At 43.1% G+C, this 22,621-nt stretch overlaps 1 protein-coding gene across 2 annotated transcripts in view; it reads right to left on the bottom strand.

The window, feature by feature from the left end:
* Window positions 1-22,621, bottom strand: part of CLPX (caseinolytic mitochondrial matrix peptidase chaperone subunit X) — a 1,745,917-nt gene that overhangs the window by 1,355,079 nt on the left and 368,217 nt on the right. For both annotated transcript variants that reach the window (XM_044078662.1, XM_044078663.1), the window contains exon 3: window positions 11,246-11,366. In XM_044078662.1, the coding sequence (XP_043934597.1) occupies window positions 11,246-11,366 (121 nt within the window). The remainder of the gene's footprint in view (window positions 1-11,245; window positions 11,367-22,621) is intronic.

Raw genomic sequence — 22,621 nt, 5'->3', positions numbered from 1 at the left:
AGGTGGGGCAGTGGAGGTTAGTTGGCTAGCAAGGGATTGGATAGTAGCGGTGAAGAAGGAGTTAAAGGTGTTGGCTACTACCTCTGCATCTTTCCCGATTTGCTTCTCAGGGGTAGGGGTGGTAGTTTTACCTGGGTGAAGGAGATTGTTAAATCCTGCCCAGAACTTCTTTGGATTGTTCTGGTGTTTATTCTGGAGGTGACAGAAGTATTGTTTTTTGTCCTGGGTAGTGGCTGCTTTGGTAGTGTTTCTTAGCTGTTGAAATATTATGCGATCTTGGGGGGTTTTAGTGGCTCTCCATTTGACCCAGGCCTGATTTCCGAGTCTCATTTTGTTTTTGGTTTCTCTAGTTAACCAAGGTGCTATACGTATTTTGGATCTGATTAGTCGATTCGGGGCATGTGTTTCTAGTATGCTTAGGAATGTATTATTGAAGTGGGAAACACTCTCTTCTAGGGGTAGAGATTTTAAAATGGACCAGTTGCAGGATTTTAGATCTGCAAGGAATAATTGTGGGACAAAGTTCTTTTTGTTTCTAATTAATCTATAGAGGGGGGGTTAAAAGTTGGGCATTTATGTTTAATAATATAGGTAATTAGGTGGTCACTGAGGTCATTTGGAAGGGTCCCGGTGGTATAGTTAATTGAATCTTTATTGGTAAGGATCCAATCGATGGTGGTTTCTTTTTGGTGAGTATTGCCCAGTCTGGTTGGACATGTTATATTTTGGGAAAAGCCATGTAGGTTAATAGGTAGTGGGGTTGAATGGGAGGAACATAGGGACCAGTCTATATTGACATCCCCAAGTACTATGGTTTCTTGTGGGTAACTAGTGGCTAGCCAGGACAGTATTAGCTCGAGATTTTCAATGTTATTCCCTGGTGGGATATAAATAACTATGAGGTTGATGCATTTTTGCGTGTTTAAGCATAGCTTGAGGGCAATAAGTTCTAAGTTAGAGATTATAGGAGGTTGTGTTGGGTTCTTAATAATATTCAGTGTATTCCTGAACATAACAGCTATACCTCCACCCCGTTTATTTACATGGTCTGCCCTGAAGATATTATACCCGGGAGGGAGAATCTCTTCGTCCTTAGTGGCGGGTTTTAGCCATGTTTCAGTTAGACACATAATGTCAGGGGAATGAGTAGCTAACATAGCGTGCAGATTGTGCACCTTGTTATTAATGCTTCTTAGGTTCAGGTGTAATACTAGAAGGGAGTCAGTAGAGTTACGAACAAGTTTAGTGGGGTTAGAGTCTAGGTCATTAGGGGGACCTGGGTTGGGGTGGATATCGCCATAAATGGTAATACTATTTTTCAGGTGAATTTGTAGTCTTTGTAGTTTGAATAGTAATTTGAGGTGATTTTTATTATTTGAAATTTTAGGGTAACGGAGGGTGAGTTGGGCTAAATTGGGGGATTTTGTTTTAAAAGAGTTAGGCATTGGTGGGATAGTTATGGCCGAATGATTAGTATGGCAATTGGTGGAGCGCTTAGGATGGGAGAGACCTATAAGAGTTTGGTTTTCATACTTGGTTAAAAAATAGGCAAAAAGGAGTAGTAGGGTACTTGAGAGGAGGGTTGTGGAAGAGGGGAGTTTGGCCATGGTGACGGGTGGAAAGTGTACTAGGAAGGGAAGATGCTTTAGTTTTATCTTTGGAATTGTGGGAGGAGCTGGAAGTGGGAGGAGTAAGGAGGAAATTGATGGGCGTATAGCTTGCAGAGGGGTACTTGGGAGGGGTTATCAATTCCTATAAATGTGGAGGTACTGGGGGCGGGTGGGATAAGGGAGCAGGGAGGAGGAGCGGAGCCCGAGCCAGCGAGGGCTGAGCGGGGCATACACCGCCCAGAGTTCTCAAGGTCTTAGAGCCAGCACTAGGTGAGTGAAACGACTGCCAGTGCTTACAGTAAAGAAGCACTTTGGAGGGATGTTTTATCACTTAAGTAACAGAAATAAAATCCCAGGTTCGAGTAAGCACAACCTTTTTTGGTCTATCACTGAGAATAGGGTAGATGCTTTGGTTGTTGTCAGGTAGGAGCGATGTTCTGAGGAGCCACGCGTAGTTAGGGTTAGCTTAGGGGGCTTCCTGTGGTAGAAGGGAGAGAGGTAGCACAAATTAGTAACTCCGTAAATGTAGAATTGACTCAGAGGTGCCAATAGATGTGTACTAGTGGACCTCAATGATTGGGAGAGAGAAATCAATAACAGTAGTTATGCAGTTAGTGTTACAATAGTTAAGAGAGTTGGCATCATGATATCTCCAGTGTAAGGAACAAAACATAGAACTAGAAGGCCAAACACAAGTTATATCAAGGGTAAGAGATTAAGTTGCACAAGCATACAGTACAAAACAATAACCCAATATTAGTAGATAACAGACACCATTGTTCCAACAAGAAACACGTTCAGACACTTTGAGTTTGCTGCAACAATTCACTAATCCAGTCTAGGTGTTAAATTAAGACAAAATGCCACCAACTTAGCATCTACGAAGTAAGAAAAATGATCAAAAACATATGCAAACAACTCACTAAGCCAGTCGCTTAATTATCTTTAGAAAATATGATATCCGTTTTGCATAAAGAAAGTACAGTTTTGTACCTACCATAAATGTAGATGTTCGAGGATCCACATTGCTGCAGTCCTTACTATTGGGTAGTCCGCTGTCCAGTCGGCCCGAATACCAGAGTATATGGCTGACGTCGGTCAGGGCGCATTAGACTGACGTCAGTACGTCAGGGTACTAATGCGCATGACCGACGTCATATCCTCAGTCTTTTCTTGCCCCAGATGTCAGAAGACCCTAAAAAGACAAGGCCCAAAATACCTGCACCAAAAATATGTACAATATATACAAAAATATATACAAAAATATCAACATATAACCTCACCTACACAATCACCCCTAAACACAGAGGGGAAGGAGGGAGGGTAAATTGGACTGCAGCAATGTGGATCCTCGAACATCTACATTTATGGTAGGTACAAAACTGTACTATGTTCTTCGTTCCACATTGCTGCAGTCCTTACTATTGGGTAGAATCCCAAAGCAGAGGTAAGGGAGGCTGGCAAATCATAAAGAAGTAGGAGCTGACAACATGCCTTGCAAAACAGCTGTGGCAAAACCAGCCCTAGACTTAGAGTAGATAGGAAGGTGATAATGCTTAGAGAAAGTATGCACTGAACTCCAAGTAGCTGCCTCCAAAATATCCTTAGTTGCCACCCCCCTTAGAAATGCTGTTGAAGTGGCAGTAGCCCTAGTGGAATGAGGCCTAATCCCAGCTGGAATCTCCTTGCCATGATGGGAATAACAAAATGCAATGCAAAACCCAATCCACCTAGAAATAGTTTGTTTTGACACAGGCTTGCCCTGAACTCAAAGCAAAAGAAACAAACAACTGCTGAGACTGCCTAAAATCCTTAGTCCTGCTTAAATAATAACGCAATTGCCTGTGTAGATCTAAAGTGTGCAAAATCTTTTCCCCTTTATTTTGAGGTCTGCATAAAAAGTAGGCAAATGAATAGTTTGGTTTAAAGCCACACTAGAAACCACCTTAGGCATAAAGGAAGGATTAGTACGTAATGATACCCTATCCTTATGGAAAATCAAAAGGGCTCTACTGCCATAAGGGCCTGCAACTCAGACACCCTTCTTGCAGAAGTAATAGCCAACAGAAAAGCAGTCTTCCATGACAAGTATTTCAATTCAGCAGTAGCCGCAGGCTCAAAAGGTTGTAGAGTAAGTTTTTCCAACACAAAACTGAGATCCCAAGCAGGAGTAGGAGCTCTACGTGGGGGTCTTATATTCTTTGCCCCTCTAAGAAACTGCTTCAACAAAGGATGCGAAAACAATGGTGGGTCACAATCATAGTGAGCTGAAATTGCTGCAGCATGAATCTTAATGGAAGAGAAGGACAAACCTTTGTCCAATAACTCAGTAAGATATTGAAGAGCCACACTCAAATTAGGCTCAGAAATCTCCAAATTCTTTGCTGTACTCCAAAATAAAAATCTCTTCCATTTTTCTGCGTACACTTTCCTTGTACTAGGTCTTCTAGCTTCCATAATCACATTTAAAACTTGTTGAGGAAGTTGAGACCTGCTGTGTTTCAACACAGAATATGCCAGGCTGTTAGATGAAGAGAGTGAAGCTTGACATTGAGCAGATGACCGTCCTTCTGAGATAACAGATGAGGAATCAAAGGTAAAGGCCATGGAGGCTTCCTTACCAGACTCCTTAGTAGTGGGTACCAGTGTTGCGAGGCCAATCTGGAGCTATCAAAATCATCCTTGGCTTGTCTTGTCTGACTTTTAATAGCACCTTTGGAAGAAGAGGCAGAGGTGGAAAGGCATACACATGAAGGTTTTTCCAACTGAAAGACAGAGCATCCACTTTCCAAGCTGTGTGATGAAACTCCTTTGTGCAAAACTTTGGCAGCTGGTGGTTTAGTGGAGAAGCGAACAGATCTATGTCTGGAGTTCCCCATGACACTGTCAATTTCTGAAATACATGAAGATCCAGTTTCCACTCGTGGGGATCCATGATTCGTCTGCTTAACACATCTGCTAAGGAGTTCTGTGCTCCTGGCAGAAACCTTGCCTGAAGAGTTAATTGCAAGCTTAGCGCAGTCTCCCATAAAATCATTGCTTGCCTGCATAGAGGATAAGAATGTGTTCCCCTTGCTTGTTGATGTACCACATGACAGTTGTGTTGTCTGTTAGAATCAACACCTGCCCTGGAAGAAGTAACTCCTTGAAAGCCATTAATGCAAACTGGACTGCTAACATCTCCTTCATGTTGATATGTAGATGCTGTAGTCTGGCAGGCCACTTGTCTTGTATCCACTTTCCATTTAGATGAGCTCCCAAGCAATGTCCGAGGCATCTGTCGTTAAAATCTGACTCGCCTCTGGCGGGTCACAGAGAGTCCCTTGTTTAGGTGACATTCCTGAGCCCACCACAAAAATTCTTTTTGAAGGCAAGGTATTATTTGAATGACAGTGTCCAAATCCTGGCAGTGCTGTGTCCATACATTTTGAGATACCATTGTAGCTTCCTCATATGCAGTTTGGCATTGGGAAGCACCAGAATACAAGATGCCATGAACCCTAATGCTTGAAGGACTGTCCTTGCAGTCAGCACGGACTGATGAGATAGTTGATGGAAGTAAAGTGATAGACTCTTTTGTTTGTCCGGGGTTAAAAGGCCATCTGGGCTGCTGTATTCAGTCTCACACCCAGAAAGCACGTCTTGAGAGGGTACTAGACTGGACTTTATTTCGTTCACAGAATACCCTAGGCATCTTAGCACTGCTATAACATATTCCAGATGCTGTAGAAGGTCTTCCTTTTCTTGAGCCAGAATCAGGCAGTCGTCCAAGTAAGGATAGATTTGAATTCCTTGTAGCCTGAAGTAAGCTATCACTGGAGCCAGAACCTTTGTGAATACTCTGGGCAGTAGATAAGCCAAAGGGCAATGCAGAGAACTGATAATGAGAATTTCCAGCTCGAAACCGCAGATACTTCCTGCAACTTAGCCTTATAGGCACATGAAGGTAAGCTTCCTTGAGATCTAAAGTTACCATCCAGTGATCTTTGCCCAGCAGAGGTAAAAGCTGTTGTAACGTCAACATCTTGAACTTGGGAATGTCCAGATAAGTGTTGAGGAGAGATAAATCCAAAATTGGTCTCCACGTGTTCCCCTTCTTTGGTACTAGGAACAGGCGAGAATAAAATCCTAGGCCCCTTTCTGATACAGGGACTGGCTGAATGGCCCCCATCTGGAGTAACTGAGAAATTTGCTTGTGAGCCTCTTTTCTTTGTGGAGGAGGAACGTCTGGCATGCCTTTGAAAGGCGGCAATGTATGGAAATAAAACCTGTAACCGTGGTGAATGATATCCAACACCCATCTGTCTTGAGTAATTAAATCCCAATTTTCTTTGGAAAGAGACAGTCTTCCTCCCAAAGGAGCTGCCAGACGAGAATCTACTGGCAGCTGAAAAGGCAGGTCATTGGGTCTGTTTACGAAAGGACTGACCCCTGCCCTCACCAGAAGTCTGAGCAGGTGAACTCCCTGTTCTAGGCCTAAAAGAACCTTGAGCTCTGCCCCTACCACGTCTAGACCTACCCCTAGACTGGGAATCATAAGCAGGATATGTCCACCCCTTAGCAGGCCAATTTCTACTAAACTTGGTGGCTGCACCTGCAAAAATCTTTAACAGTTTGCATAGACTTAGCTTTGTCCTCCATTTTCTTTAAAACTGCTTCCACAGGCGAACCAAACAACACATCAGACTGTAAAGGAGCATCCAAAATCCTTGTCTTAACATGCTCAGCTAAAGTCTGATCCCTCAACCAGGCATGCCTGCGAAGAACAGAACTAGTGGCAGCCACCCTCGAGGAGGCCTGTACAGCATCAAAACCACATTGCAAAGAATGCTTACCCACTTGTTCAGACACATGAACCAAATCCAGCAACTCTTTACACTCAATACCTTCCGCCAAAGCATCCACCTTAGATTTCAATTGTGAAAGGAGATAATTTTGATATTTTAGCATGTGAAACTGACAATTCAACGCTCTCATGGCTAGAGTGGAAGAAGTATACACTTTCTTTCCCCACCTATCCAAAGCCCTTGCCTCCTTATCAGTGGGAACAGGATTTTTAACCACAGAGGCCTTAACACCTTTAGGCCCCTGAGAAACAGTTTCTGGGTCCGCCCTAGGACTCTTAAACAAATACTTATGAGCTTCGGGCACCCTATAGTACCTATCAGGTTTAACAGGAGCAGGAGGCAAAGAGTCAGGTTCAGGGAAGCCTCTGCAAAAACATCTTCCACCACATTCAACACAGGAGGTATAGCTAAGGGCCTATGCTGGGGTAAAAACAAGAATTCCCTAAGCCTTTTCCTGGAATCAGAGTAATCCTGGCCTTCCCATTTAAAGTGCTCCCTCATGGAATGCAGAGTCTCTGAAAATGAGAAATCCTCAGGAGGAGAAGCTGTAGGAGTGGAATCATCCACATCAGAATCAGAATAAGGAGGATACTCCTGCAAATCTTCCGCAGAAGACTCAGAAGCCTCTGAACACTGTTCAAAACTATCAAACTCCGGTTCCACCCTAGGCCTCTTATCAGGAAGGGGCATAGAACCTCTAATCATAGTAATCAAATCTTCTGCCATTTTAAGCATATGTTTCTTAGGTACAGAACCCGAAATGCTAGGTGAAGCCCCCACTGAAGCTGAACTTGGCCTACCTCTCAAAGAAGTTTTGGCAACAGCAGGAGAGGCTCTAACTACCTTGGGAAGAGAGGGAAGAACAGTTACCTGAGAAGCCCCTCAGCCTGGCCTACCTCCTGAGAAGGCACATCCTGTAACAGTAAAGTTTCTGCCTGAGACTCCATAGAAACTCCTGGCAAAACCTCTGGCTCCACTGAGCCTTCTAAAGAACCGACGTCCGGGACTGCCGGTTCATCAACCCTAGGCTTCGCTGTTTTGTCCTTGCGCTTCTTGGAAGCGGGCGTCGGAGCATCCGACGGCATTTTATAATTGCAACGCTTCCCAAACACTAACCTGGCACAGTCTATCTAACCTCCTCTTAATAGTGCATTTGTTAAACCTAGCACAAGAGCGGCATCCAACAACGTCGTGCTCAGGCCCTAAACAAGGTATACACAAGGTATGGTAATCCCTATGAGGTATCTGTTTCCCACAAGAAATACAGTTATTCACTTTTTCTGACATCCGGTTAAATACTGAGGCAAGAAAAACCAAAATGTTCCCCACGGGTACTTAGCCAACTCTGATTCGGTCTGAAACTCCGGTTTCGGAAATATTTCAGAACGCCAACCTGCACTCGCAAAACTGCTTCTGCATCGGACCATGCGGCAAAAGACTGAGGATATGGCGCCGGTCATGCGCATTAGTACCCTGACGTACTGACGTCAGTCTAATGCGCCCTGACCGACGTCAGCCATATACTCTGGTATTCGGGCCGACTGGACAGCGGACTACCCAATAGTAAGGACTGCAGCAATGTGGAACGAAGAACATCGCTATGTTGCCTTAAACTTCTATCACCCAAGTCACTATCTGGGTTTGGGAGAAGGACGCTAGTTATATGATGGAAGCACGTGCTAGACTTGGTGGATGGATCAGATAAGTTTGGTAAAGCAGGCAGACAGACCACTACAAAATACTGGCATTGATAATAAAACAAAACAAATCTGCGTAGGTTCTCTGGCTGTAATGGAAGCCGGATAATACAATACAATACAATATAGAGCCAGTACAAACACTTTAGAGGCGCTATCTGGGTTTAGTAAAACAACGCCGGATATGCGCTAACCACACATGCATACTGACAATGAAAGTAAAACAAAACTGCGTAGGATCTCTGGCTGTAATGGAAGCCGGATAATACAATATAGAGCCAGTACAAACACATTAGCGGCGCTATCTGGCTTTAGTAAAACAACGCCAGATACTCGCTAAATACACATGCAAGCAAATAATTGTGATGGAGTACCCAGGAATAAAAAAGGAGTCACTGACAAAAATAGTTGCAGAGCAATTTGCTTTAGAAGAGAACGACCACAGATTAGACTTCTTTCACGGATTCCAAATTACCTGAAGGCTAGAAAATGCGACCGGACCGAGGGAAAGATAGTTCCAGGAGTAAGTGATAGTCAAGTTTCGCGGTAAGCCAGGTGGAGTCTTTGAAAACTTTCTGACGTCAGCATACACCGCCCAGAGTTCTCAAGGTCTTAGAGCCAGCACTAGGTGAGTGAACGACTGCCAGTGCTTACAGTAAAGAAGCACTTTGGAGGGATGTTTTATCACTTAAGTAACAGAAATAAAATCCCAGGTTCGAGTAAGCACAACCTTTTTTGGTCTATCACTGAGAATAGGGTAGATGCTTTGGTTGTTGTCAGGTAGGAGCGATGTTCTGAGGAGCCACGCGTAGTTAGGGTTAGCTTAGGGGGCTTCCTGAAGGCTAGAAAATGCGACCGGACCGAGGGAAAGATAGTTCCAGGAGTAAGTGATAGTCAAGTTTCGCGGTAAGCCAGGTGGAGTCTTTGAAAACTTTCTGACGTCAGCATACACCGCCCAGAGTTCTCAAGGTCTTAGAGCCAGCACTAGGTGAGTGAAACGACTGCCAGTGCTTACAGTAAAGAAGCACTTTGGAGGGATGTTTTATCACTTAAGTAACAGAAATAAAATCCCAGGTTCGAGTAAGCACAACCTTTTTTGGTCTATCACTGAGAATAGGGTAGATGCTTTGGTTGTTGTCAGGTAGGAGCGATGTTCTGAGGAGCCACGCGTAGTTAGGGTTAGCTTAGGGGGCTTCCTGAAGGCTAGAAAATGCGACCGGACCGAGGGAAAGATAGTTCCAGGAGTAAGTGATAGTCAACAGGTAAAGGACCGAGATAAGAAAGAAACCCCAAAGAAAACTAACATACTTTGTCTACATTGGAGGAGCTGAGCAATCTGCATCTGTCTTCAAGCACAGCAAATGAAATCTAAGGGGTTTGAATGCAGCAGAGCATTATGAGAGGGGAGGAGCTTGAGCTAAGCTGTTGTCTAAGTGTGCCGGCTAGGATCCTAGGCTCATACGTGATGAATGGTGACTAGGATAACATCAGATTTTACGTTTTTTATCTTCTGTTGGTTTTCTAAAGCCTAAAGCCACAGTTCCATGACTTAAAGAGAATAGATCCACTCTTACCAGATCAGTGAATAATATATGAAATGCCACTTAACAAATCTGTCTCTTCCCTCAAGTGTGAAGCAAGAGAAAAAAAAATTATGTGACATCTCTGTTACAATACCACTGTGCTTTTTGAACACTAACAACCTAAAATTCATGCTATATTTGCAAGCTTGAAAAAGAAAAGACTTCTGTTGCACAATTGAAGGGAATGGTTAAAGTCCATCTGTTGAGCTAAGCCTTTCTGGTGGCAAAGAGGGATTCTCTTTTGCCATGTCTAGTAGGATTTTTCATGGTTTGTACAGATGATTTAGTTCTTTTGATAAGGCAAATGTCCCATGCATACTTATTTTAGTAGTGTTACATGATTCAATCACACATTATACTCCTTTCTTTCTTTTTTTTTACTTTGACCATTTATGTTGGCTACGGAGGTAGTTAATTGATCATATAATTAATATTTCTGTATATATATAAAAAAGTAGCTTTTGTATTTCTTTAGATACTGATGAAGCTTTCAGTGGAACCAGCCTAGCAACACTTTTTCCTGCTGTTAAAAGTTTAGACTGCATCGCTGCAGAGTGTTGGATTTTTTGTGAGTTGATAGGTGTTTCTACCAACTAGCAAGAGTTTTCTGGCCCCTTGCAATTTTAGTGTGTGAGATTTAATACACAATTATATAAAGAAATATGGAGAAAGAATGAAAGAGAGAAACGGAAACAGCTTTTTGATGTAAAGCTTTTTCAAAAATATGTCAGTGAAAAGCCTAAATGGGTCCTGCTTCAGAAGTTCAGGTATAGGAAAAGAAGATCCCACAAAGTAGTACATGACTTTCTGAATGCAGCTGCACATTAAATTTACTTTTTAGCATAATTTTCATGTGCTTATGAAACTGACCTCATTTTCACTTTGCCTTAGTAAACTCAGCACTACGACCAACCAAAAATACACATTTAAAAAAGCAGTTGACTGTGTTCCCATGACTTGGTCATTCAGCAGTCTACATAAGGGAAGAGCTTCTAAAATAAACTATACATGAAAAAAAGTTAAATTTCTAATACAACTTATACCATTACAGGTATATGCAAATACCAAGACATACGATTTCTACCTTCGCCACATTACGTGATTTCCACAATAAAAAGGGGGTTCAATTTAACAGAATTACCCCACAAGTAAGCATATATAAATATAACGCCACAGCCACAACTACACCACGTGGGTTAGAAATTGAAGAGGAGCAGTGACCATAGTCTGAATTTTTGACATTAACTTCTGCCATCTTAGAGCAGTTTAGGACCATGAAATTAATTTAAAACAAACTACAAATACAGACTTGTACCAAAAATTATTTTGGCGGCTATCACAGAATAACAGGAGAAGACTTGGAAAACCAAAAAAGAACTACATCAACGAATCCAGAGAAATTATTAAGGAATGCATTGAAATAAACAGTAACAGAGAAATAATTACATAACTATATAATACTTATTAGGTTTCCAAATTTTAATAGCTACAAATAAAATTAAACTTACAAACAAATGTTTCCACATGTGTACACGGGTCACCACACTTTGGACAGCGCAGCTGGTTTCCACCTTTACTTGAATTTCCAGAACCAGATGATTTTCTGGATCCCCCATCACCTACAGATTTCTAAGAAAAAGAAAACAGAAAAAGTACTTATGAAGCTACAACTGCTCAAACATTAAGTTTAAAGTGCATGAAAATAGAAATACATTATTTCTTTCAATACCTCTGTGATGATGTGAGGTACTGCCAGCTATGCCACAGACAGTAGGGCAGTGCATGTGTAAACTAGCTGGAGTTTTGTAAAGAATTTTATGTCATTTGAATATCAAACTGATTTGTACAGATCCTTGTGTTAAAACCATTCTTGTAAAGTTGCTGTACTAAAAATATATCAACAGTGGGTCCTGCTGGACAGAAAATAAATATACACTTGTATCAGAATGTACTGTTATAACTGAAGAAATGTATATATTTTAACAGAAGATACTGGAAGGGAAGGGTTAAGCTCATCTCAGATAACGTCAAGAAAAATAGCTTGAAACTGAATGACTTGGTTTAGGCCACAAAGATTTTACCTCACTGTCCTGAATATAGCCAGAAACTCAATGTCTGGGCCAGGATCCTGCTCTTATTGTCCTTTGTGGTGAACTAATTGCTACCCTAGGGTGCCACAGAATGGCTGGTTAGTCTCTACAGGAGGGATGAAAAGGTTGGAATTGTTTTACAGTAGCCAGATGCTGCAATAATAATTAGCAGAGTTCCGGGTGTGTGTTGGCACATCTGTGCTACATCCTGGCTCAATTTCCAGTGAGGGGGTAGTGTGGGAAAGTACAGTTGTGTACACTTACCACAAATGTAGATGTTCGAGTGTCTTCACTGTTGCAGTCATCACTGTAGGGTTCGTCCTGCCGGCAGGCAGCCCTCGGTCAGCCAGAATCCCAAAGTCTGGGTCAGGCGTCGGCTGTGTACTCACCCTCCCTGACGTCAGAGCGCCAGGGGTACAAAGCTCCCAGCCGACACCATGTTCTCCAGTTTTTCTTGCCCCAGATGTCAGATGCCCAAAAATGAAGGCTAAAAGTAAAACAAAAATGTAACATACAACAAACCCCATACCCTGTAGCAAATACACCTCAGAAGAAGGGTGAAGTAGGGAATCACACCAATAAAAGTATAAGAGGGGACAGAAGGGTGGGTAACCCGGACTGCAACAGTGAAGACACTCGAACATCTACATTTATGGTAAGTGTACACAACTGTACTATGTTCATCGTGTTTCACTGTTGCAGTCATCACTGTAGGGTAGAATCCCAAAGCTGAGATAAAGGGTGGTGGTGGTTATTGAGTAGAAGGGGTGGCTAGAAGGCCTTGCAAGACTACAGAAGCAAAGCCTGCCCTAAACTTAGAATAAAGGGGGAGATTATAGTGCTTAGAAAAAGTATGCACTGAACTCCAAGTTGCAGCTTCCAAAATATCTTTGGTAGGTACTCCCCTGAGAAAGGCAGCTGAAGTAGCAGCAGCTCTGGTAGAGGGAGTCCTAATTTTTCCTGGGATTTGCTTTCCATGATGAGAGTAACAAAATCTGATTCCATGAGCAATCCATTTAGAAATCGTCTGTTTTGAAATAGCTTTGCCTTGGGAATTTGCTGCATAAGAAACAAACAGTTGTTCTGTTTTCCTGATATCCTTGGTTTCTGTCCAGGTAAAAGCGAAGCTGCCTGTGCACGTCCAAAGAATGCAAGATCCTCTCCCCCTTATTTTGTGGATTAGGGAAAAAAGTTGGCAGGGGAATAGTTTGGTTTAAAGCCACTTTAGAAACCACTTTAGGCATGAAAGTAGGATTAGTCCTCAAAGAAACCCTGTCTTGATGAAAAATAATGTAAGGTTCCACAGCCATGAGCGCGCCTGTAACTCCGAGACTCTCCTGGCTGAAGTTAAAGCCAGTAGGATAACAGTCTTCCATGATAAATACTTTATATCAGATGAGGCAGCAGGCTCAAAAGGAGGCAGAGTAAGTTTTTTCAGGACATAATTGAGGTCCCAGGCAGGAATGGGTGGTGTCCTAGGGGGCCTTAAATTCTTTGCGCCTCTGAGATACTGTTTCAGAAGTGGATGTGAAAAAATTGGCGGATCTGTATTATAATGTGCAGAGATAGCCGAGGCATGTATTTTTATGGAGGAAAAAGATAAACCCTTATGCAACATATATCTGTAAATTAATGTAGAATAGATGGAATATTTGGAATGTGAGGATCAGATTCCTGAGCATGCATCCAGGTGCAAAATCTCTTCCATTTACCTTCATAAGATTTCCTAGTGCTAGGCAGTCTAGCTTCTAAGATAACATCCATGACCTGTTTGGAAAGGGTAAGATTAATCATAGGCCCTGAATACGCCAGGCTGCCAGGCTGAGAGTTTTGATATGAGAGTGCAGGACCTGGCCCTGATGTTGAGACAAAAGATTTGGAATCTGAGGTAGAATCCAAGGAGGTTCCTGGGATAGATTTATCAGTGTTGAGTACCAAAATTGTCGAGGCCAATTTGGGGCTAGTAAGATCAGCTTTTGTTTGTCCTGTTTTATTTTTAATAACACCCTTGGTAGAAGAGGTAGTGGTGGAAAGGCATACCCCGAGAGGTTCCTCCAACTGAATGAGAGCGCATCCACTTTAGATGCTAGCTTGTGATATGTCCTTGTGCAAATAGTCGTTAACTGGTAGTTGTGGGGAGATGCAAATAGATCTATGTCCGGGCAGCCCCAGGCTTCTGTAATCAACTTGAATATTTGGGTGTCCAGCATCCACTCGTGTGGGTCTGACAGGTTCCTGCTCAGGCTGTCTGCCAGAGTGTTTTGTTTCCCTGGCAGGAATTGAGCTTGTAGGTCCACTTTGCAAGCTAGTGCTGTGTTCCATAGAGTCATGGCTAGTCTGCAAAGGGGGTAGGAGTGTGAACCCCCTTGCCTGTTTATGTACCACATAACTGTGGTGTTGTCTGTCCGTATCAGTAGCTTCCCTGGATGTAAAGGATCCCTGAAAGCCAAGAGGGCATTCTGCACAGCTAACATCTCTTTTAAATTGATATGTAGATGTTTCTGATCCTCTGTCCAAAAACCTTGCAGGCCTTTCCCCTGCAAGTGGGCTCCCCATGCATAATCCGAGGTGTCCGTGGTTATCACTTGGTAGGCTGGAGGTAGACTGAAGGCTTTCCCTTTGTTTTGAAGACATGCCATGGCCCCACCAATGGAATTCCTTTTGCAGGCAAGGCAAAACAGCAATCACTGTTTCCAGACTGCGACAATGCTGGGACTATACGCTTTTTAGGTACCATTGTATCTTCTTCATATGCAGTCTTGCATATGGTATGAGTAGGATGCAGGAAGCCATGTAACCCAAAGCCTGCAGGAATTTCCTTGCAGTTAGCTGAGACATTAACGCCAGGCTTTTGAAAGTTGAAGCCAGCTGTAGTTGTTTTCCTGATGTCAGGAATGCCATCTGGGTTGTTGTGTCTAAAAGAGCACCCAGGAAAGTTATCTGTTGAGTGGGTGTCAAATTTGACTTTTTTACGTTCACGGTGAATCCCAGGTACTTGAGTAGATTCTGAACAAATTCCAGGTGCTGGAGTAAAATGTCCTTGCTGTCTGCTTGAATAAGGCAGTCATCAAGATAAGGGTAAATTTGAATTCCCTTGAGTCTGCAGTAAGCTACTACTGGTGCCAGGCACTTGGTAAAGACCCTGGGCGCAGTAGACAAGCCAAAGGGCAGCGCAGAAAATTGGTAATGTTTCAGGCCTGCCTTGAACCTGAGGTATCTTCTGCACTCCTGTCTGATAGGAATGTGTATATAAGCCTCCTTTAAATCCAATGTCACTATCCATGCATTGTTGCTCAACATTGGCAGGAGCTGCTGCAGAGTAAGCATCTTGAACTTTGGTATATCCAGGAAAGTGTTTAAAACTGGCAGATCCAGGATGGGTCTCCAAGTATTTTGCTTTCTGGGAACTAGAAAGAGTCTTGAATAAAAGCCTTGTCCCATCTCTGAATTTGGAACCAGTTCTATGGCCCTCATAGCCATGAGGGACCTCACCTGTTTTAATGCCTCTGCCCATTGAGTTTTTGGTAGGTCTGGCCATCCGTTTGGTTTTGGTAAGGTGTGAAAGTGGAATTTGTAACCTCTTAAAACTACATCCAGAACCCACTTGTCTTGGGTTATGTCCAATTTCGGTGAAAAAGAGAAAGTTTTCCTCCCAGAGGAGCTTCCAGGAGAGAGGTTCCTGGAGCCATGCAGGGGGAGTCATTGAGCCTGTTTCCTGTAAGGTTGAGACCTATCTTCTCCACCCCTGGGGGTGGAAGCACTCCACTGTCTAGGTCTATAAGAGGTCTGCGCTTAGGCCCTCCCTCTGGGGTGCCTATATCTACCCCTCTGAGGCCTGTCCGAGCTGGGAAAGGACCACTTTTAGCTGGCCAATTTCTGCTAAATCTAGGAGGCTGAACTTGTAAGAAATCCTTAACCGTTTGCATGGATTTTGCCTTATCCTGCATTTTCTTTATAACCTCTTCAGCTGACCCAAACAAAACATTATGTTGAACAGGAGCATCCAGTAACTTTGCTTTCACTTGATCAGGCAAATGTTGCTCCTTTAACCAAGCATGCCTTCTAATGACAGTGCCAGTGGCAGCCGCCCTGCAAGAGGCCTCCAAAGCATCAAAACCACAGAGTAAAGTATGTTTTCCCACCTGCTCAGTAGCATGCATCAAATCATGTAATTCCTTATTGTCTGCACATGCAGAAATGGTACCCAGTTTTTGTTTCATAACAGACAAAAGGTATTGCTGATATTTCAACATATGAAATTGACAATTTAAAGCCCTAATAGATAAAGTAGCAGAAGTGTACACTTTTTTGCCCCATCTCTCCAAAGCTCTAGAATCCTTATCTGACGGAATAGGGTTCTTAGCAGTGGCGGCCTTAACACCCTTAGGACCCTGAGAAATGGTTTCTGGATCAGCAGTAGGATTTTTATAAAGAAACTGGCGGGAGTCAGGGACTCTGTAATATCTATCAGGCTTAGCAGGGGCCGGAGGAAAGGAGTCAGGAGTTAAATTAGACTCAGAAAAGACATCATCCACAATATCCAAAATATGAGGAATAGCCAGGGGTCTGTGCTGGAGAAGAAGGAAATCCCTAAGCCTTCTCTTAGGTTCAGAGTACTCCTGCCCTTCCCAGTGAAAATGTTCCCTCATGTCATGTAAAGTTTCCCCAAAAGAATAATCCTCAGGAGGAGAAGCTGAAGGAATGGATTCCTCAGCATCAGAATCCTCATAAGGAGGGAAAGTATAATCCTGTTCAGAGGAAGACAATGAAGAGATAGATGCCTGATCAGAGGTTTCATAATCCAATTCTTGTCTTGGCCTTTTGTCAAGAGGGTGATGTGAACCCCTAATCATAGTTATCAAGTCCTCTGCCATTTTAAGCATTTGTTTTTGAGATTTAGGTCCCGGATCAGAGGAGGCCTGGGCTTGAGTCTTTGTTTTAGAAGGAGTCTTTGCCTTTGTGTTTGCCTTTGCCTTTACCTGAAGCTGCGTAGGCCTGAAAACACCCTCGGAAGCCGGTACCTGCACAGTGGCTCCGGACCCATCCGAGGGAGCATTATCCGAAGGTCCTGCACCTGGAGTATTCGAAGGCCTACTTGGCTCCTCGTGGGAGTCCGTTTCGGCAAGCGGTTCTGTAATGGCCGACAACAGGGGCTGCGAAAGTGCCTCACTGACGACGGCTGAACCAGCAGCTGGCTCTGATTGTAAACTGTCATCTGATTTGGACCTCGGAGGCCTATCCTTATCCTTGCGCCTTTTATGAACTCCGGTAGTCGGAAGAGTGTCCGACATGTTATAATTAAATCGCCTCCCAAAGTAATGAAAAGCAAAATCGTATCTCCGTTTAATAGTACGTTGATTAAATCTAGCACAAAACCAACAACTAGCTGCGTCGTGGTCAGGGCCTAGACAATGAATGCAGTAAGAGTTAAAATCCTTATGAGGTATTTGCTTCCCACATGAAATACAATTATTAACTTTTTCTGACATCGGTCTGGAGCAAGAAAAAAGTTTCCCTAACGGGGTACTTAGCTTTGAAAAGAAGAATGTCTTCAGAATGAAGCACCAAAAATAACAGGAGTCAGCCGACCGGCACTTGCGAACTGCTTCCACCACGCGGCAAGAAAGACTGGAGAACATGGCATCGGCTGGGAGCTTTGTACCCCTGGCGCTCTGACGTCAAGGAGGGTGAGTACACAGCCAACGCCGGACCCAGACTTTGGGATTCTGGCCAACCAAGGGCTGCCTGCCGGCAGGAAGAACCCTACAGTGGTGACTGCAACAGTGAAACACGATAAACATCCACAGAATCGGGTGACCAGATATGATGTCATTCTGAGCCAGCATTAAAAATGCATTTAAATACTAGTGAGGGATGTGACAGAGGACACTCAGTGCTCTGTTACTGGAAATGACAACTAAGATACTCATCCATTTCATCCTGCCTTGCTCTAGCAAGTAAGTAGGGAACAGTAATTCTTCAGTCAGTAAGGAAAATATAGTCAGACTACTTAAATATTGTTTTTCTGTATCTGTTTGAATCTTTCCATCTGTGTTGTTTTTATATTTCCTGTGAATTGATACTCTGGTGTTTACTGTGAATAGATATTCAATATTACCTTATATTACCTTATTGACTTTTATTACATATATTTAAACTTTTCATTGTGTCTGGTCTTTTAGAAAATATTTTAACCTTTGGCAGCACTTGCATTTATTTAATGGTACTGTGGCATTACACTCCTGAAAGTCTTACCAATTGGTTAACACTGCCATCTGTATAAGTATTAATTTTACTAAGAGTAATGTGGTACCCTGGTAACAGCCTTAAAGCAGTTGGCTGGTGGCAGCGAATCTTATAGACTGGGTGAAGGTGGTATAGCAGGTAAATCTGTACCAGTCTTTTCCAGGTGTGTATGTGTGTGAAAATTTTATTTTTTATTTATTTATTTCATTTTACATTTGTTGACTGGGATAGTCCGACTGGATACATGTCCATTTTCAGCGGAGGCCCGGGGAGAAAAGCTCCAAGGGTAAGCAGATACAGCATTACATAATACCAGCATTACATAATACCAGCATTACATATTACAAACAGACTATTTACAGAGATTACATAAGTAAGCAAGTTAAACAAGTTAAATAGGTTAGAGTTAATCCTGAGCGCAAGTCAGGATTAAATTAAATTACACAGTAAACTGGTTAACAGATATTTACACATTCTAGAGACAGTTAGCCAGGCTTGATACAGGATATGTGTAAAAATCAAATCTCAAAGTGTGTGTGTGTGTGTGTGTGTGTGTGTGTGTGTGTGTGAGAGAGCTACTTGGAAGAGGGACACAGAGCACTGATTTCTGCACAAAGAAAGGTGAAGTCTTACTTGGGGCCTGGACAGGAAAACCCATCCCCAGGACTGGAGTGTGTTCCCTGTTTGCTCTTAAGGGAAATTGTGCTTGATGCAGAGAGCTGCATCTGAAAATATTGTGTGTATTCATTTTTGTTCTAAGTGAATTTTCCCCACTGGTGTCAGTGTTGAGGATTGAAGCTCTTTGATTATTGGCCCAGAGGAGGGACATCACAACCTGTAATAAAATAGTTAAATACTCACCATAATGTTCAATCTGTGTTGCCCATTTTCATTTTTTCCTCACATATGGGTTTGGATCAGATCCCTCGGATCCAACTCGGCTGTTGCAATAGCTTGTGGCAGCCAAAAAGCTCTTGAGCACCCTACCCTTCCCTACCCATAACACTTCTTTCCCAATCCCCTCAGATCTTTCTGTTAATAACAACAGAGAATAGAGAAACACCTTAGTTAAGGGTAAGACCATTTCTGGCGTTTGTAATAGGAAATTATTAAATTTAAGTCAATAATCAAAATGTTAGTCAACTCGCGTATGGAAAAAAACAGAAAAGGCTTAGGAGGATGGTGGGTTGTTGAGGAAAAAATGAAAATGAACAACACAGATGGAACATTATGGTGAGTACATAACTGTTCTATCTGATGTTGCTAATTTTCATTTCATCCTCATACATGGGACACAGTCCCCAGCTACCTTTTCCCTGGGTGGCCTTATGGAATAATAGTCTTCATAACCATTGAACCAAAGGGGGGCCTACCCCTAGAGTTCAAATCCAGCTTGTAACGAGTAATGAAAGTATGAGGGGTATCCCAGGCTACTGCTGTGCAAATCTCATCCATGGACCACCACTGTCTCAAGGTGTTGAAGGATCTTTATAAGCAGGCTTGAGTAAGAGAGTTCCTCTCAAGAATGCTTTGCATAGCTTATGTGAAGTGAGGAAGCAACCATCAAATCCAATGTGAAAATCAGAAATTGCAGCTAGCTGCACTTTTATTGTGAAATAAGCTGCCCCCTCATTAAAAAAGATGTGCTAAAAACTCTAGCATAGCGTGGATGGGAGCTGAAAAAAGGGTCTATATCGTTTTGTTGAGACCAATTTATGAATCTCCTCCACTTACTGTTGCACAGCTTTTGTGAAGACGGTTTATGGGAGGATAAGAGAATATGACGAACCAGGGAAGAGAGCACAGGCTGTCTGGCTATCAGTGGAACTGGCGATACCAAGCTGTCAGCTTGAGACTTTGGATGAGGCATTCCTGTCAGGTGTGACAGGAGCTCTGGAATTGGGTCCAGAATACATAGCCTTTTCTGTAGGTGAGGCCAAAGAAAAGGAAACCAGATATGACAAGACCAGTATGGGGCAATGAGAATTACTTCTCTCTTCAACCTGTTCACTTTCTGAAGAAATATAGGGATCAAAGGAGCAGGTGGAAAGGCATACAGCAGACCAGGAGGCCAATCGTGAGTGACAGAATCCCTTGGGGACTCCCCTCTTGGAGGGGATCAGGGCAAAGTAGCTGCTGCATTTGTTGTTCAGAGGGGATGCAAAAAGGTCAGAGCAAGGCTGGCCTCACTTGTGGAATACACTTTCTGCCACTTTCTGATTGAGGGACCACTTGTGAGGCATAATAGTGGATCTGCTCAACTTGTCTGCTATCACGTTGGATTTTCCCAGAATGTACGTTGTTACCAGGAAGTGGCAGGATGAGATCGCCCATTCCCACACTCTGAGCACCTCTTGCCTAAGAGGTATGAGTTGGTTCCCCCTTGCTTGCTGATGTACCAGACCAGTGACACGTTGTCCAACTGAATCGCAAGTGTCCCCACAGGGAGAGCATTCTGAAAGGCTTGTAACCCTAGTAGCACCTCTCTCATTTCTAGGACATTTATGTGCAACTTAGCCTCTTGTGTGGACCATGTACCTTGGACTGCTTCTCCCAAACAATATCCACCCCCCACCCTATATGGGAAGTGTCCATAGTCATTGTGGCCATGGGGAGAAGGCGAACAAAGGGGCGACCTTGTATAACTTGATCTGATTGAATCCACCATGAAAGATCCTTCTTGCAAGTGTTCGTAATTCTTATGGGGACCGACATGTGTTGGTGAAGGATAGACCATTGTACTGCGTGAAGCCACTGTAAAACTCTCATGTGGACTCTCGCTAGTGGAACTAGTATTATTGCTGCTGCTATAGAACCTAAGGCCTAAAGTACTGTTTGAGCAGATACTCTTGAATTGTGTAGCAACTTTCTGACTTAATTTCTTATGGTCTCCACTCTTAATGACAGGAAACGTGCCACCATCTCAACTGTATTTATGTTTGCTCCTATGAAGTTCAATTCTTGACAGGGATCTAGGTGTGACTTTTTGTAATTTATTGTAATACCCAACAAGGAACAAGTTCGAAGAACCATGTCTTTTGCTTCTAGAAGTAGGTGCCTGGTCGGGGAGGTTATGAGCCAGTCGTCTAAGTATGGAAACACCCAGAATCCTTGCTGTCTCAAGTGAGTTGCTACTACTGCCACACACTTGGTGAACACACTGGGGGCTGTATTGAGACCAAACAGCAATACTCTGAACTGATAGCGACTGGCTCCCAGCCAGAAGTGTAAATGACTGAGTGCCTGTCCACCTTTATATGGTAGTACACATCCTGAAGGTCTATCAAGCACATCCAATCGTCCTTTTCCAAGAATTGAAGAATGGATTGAACTGTGATCATCTGAAACTTGCTCCACTGAACTGATTTATCCAATCTGCTGAGATCCAAAATTGTTCTCCAGTCCCGTCTTTTTTTTGTACCAAAAAGAACCTTGAATAAGTACTAGATCCCCTCTGTACTGGCGGGACTTCCTGGATGACTCTCTTGTCTAGCAGCTTTTGTATATGAATAGTTGCTTGCTCCCTTTGACTGGGTGGAACATCGAGCAATTTTTTTTGCTTTGGGGCAGTCGACAGGAAAAGGGTAAATAGTATCCTCTGGATATTATCTTCTGCACCCATTTATTTGTTATGTTCAGCCAGGTTCTCAGATGCAGGGATAGATGACTCCTGATTGCCTCCAGAAAAGAGCAATCGGGCCTGCATTCAGGAGCACAGGGAGGGTTTCTCAATTTGGGATACTCGATTGGGATATGCAGGTAAGCCTCTTTTAAATCTAGAGTTGCCAACCAGACATCTTTGCCTAGCATAGGAAGTAACTGTTGAAGAGTCAGCATCTTGAATTTTGGGATGTCCAGAAAGGTGTTTAAAATAGATAAGTCCAGAATTGGACACCATGATTGGTCTTTTCTGGGTACCAGGAAAAGTCTTGAGTAGAAACCTTGTCCCTTTTCCTCTTCTGGTACTAGTTGAATCACCCCCATGCTCATGAGGGAAAGTACTTGTTTCTGGGCCACTGCCCACTGATTTGGGGGCAGGTCTGGCCATCCGTTTGGAATTGGCAATGTATGGAAATTAAATCTGTATCCCTGGGATACTGCATTTAAAACCTATTTGTCCTGGGTTATAAGTTGCCAGTTTCTTGCATGAAGTGCCAGTTTTCTCCCCCAGAGGGGCGGCTAAAAGGTAAGTGCTTGGTAAGTGTAAAGGGAAGTCATTGAGACTGCTTACCATAGGGAGGTGTCTTGTTGGTTCCAGATTTGGAAGAGGAGGCACCCCATTGTTTTGTTCTGAAAGTCCCTTGGGACTGAAACCTGGTGCCTTTGGAATATCTGGGTTTGACTTGAGTGGCTCTCGAAGGAACTGGAAAGGACTAGTTCTTAGTAGGCCAGTGCCTACTAAATCTTGGAGGTTGCACTTGTAAGAAATCTTTCACAGTTTGCATAGATTTAGCTTTATATTCCATCTTTTTTAGAACTTCTTCAGCATTATTACTAAAGAGACGGTCCTGTTGTAAAGGAGCATCCAACAATTTTGCTTTAACATGA

This window comes from Protopterus annectens, chromosome 7.part1, assembly GCF_019279795.1.
Source record: "Protopterus annectens isolate FY-2018-M chromosome 7.part1, PAN1.0, whole genome shotgun sequence".
NCBI lineage: Eukaryota > Metazoa > Chordata > Ceratodontiformes > Protopteridae > Protopterus > Protopterus annectens.
The sequence above is the reverse complement of the archived record's forward strand: the minus strand, read 5'-3'. Positions and strand labels throughout refer to the sequence as shown.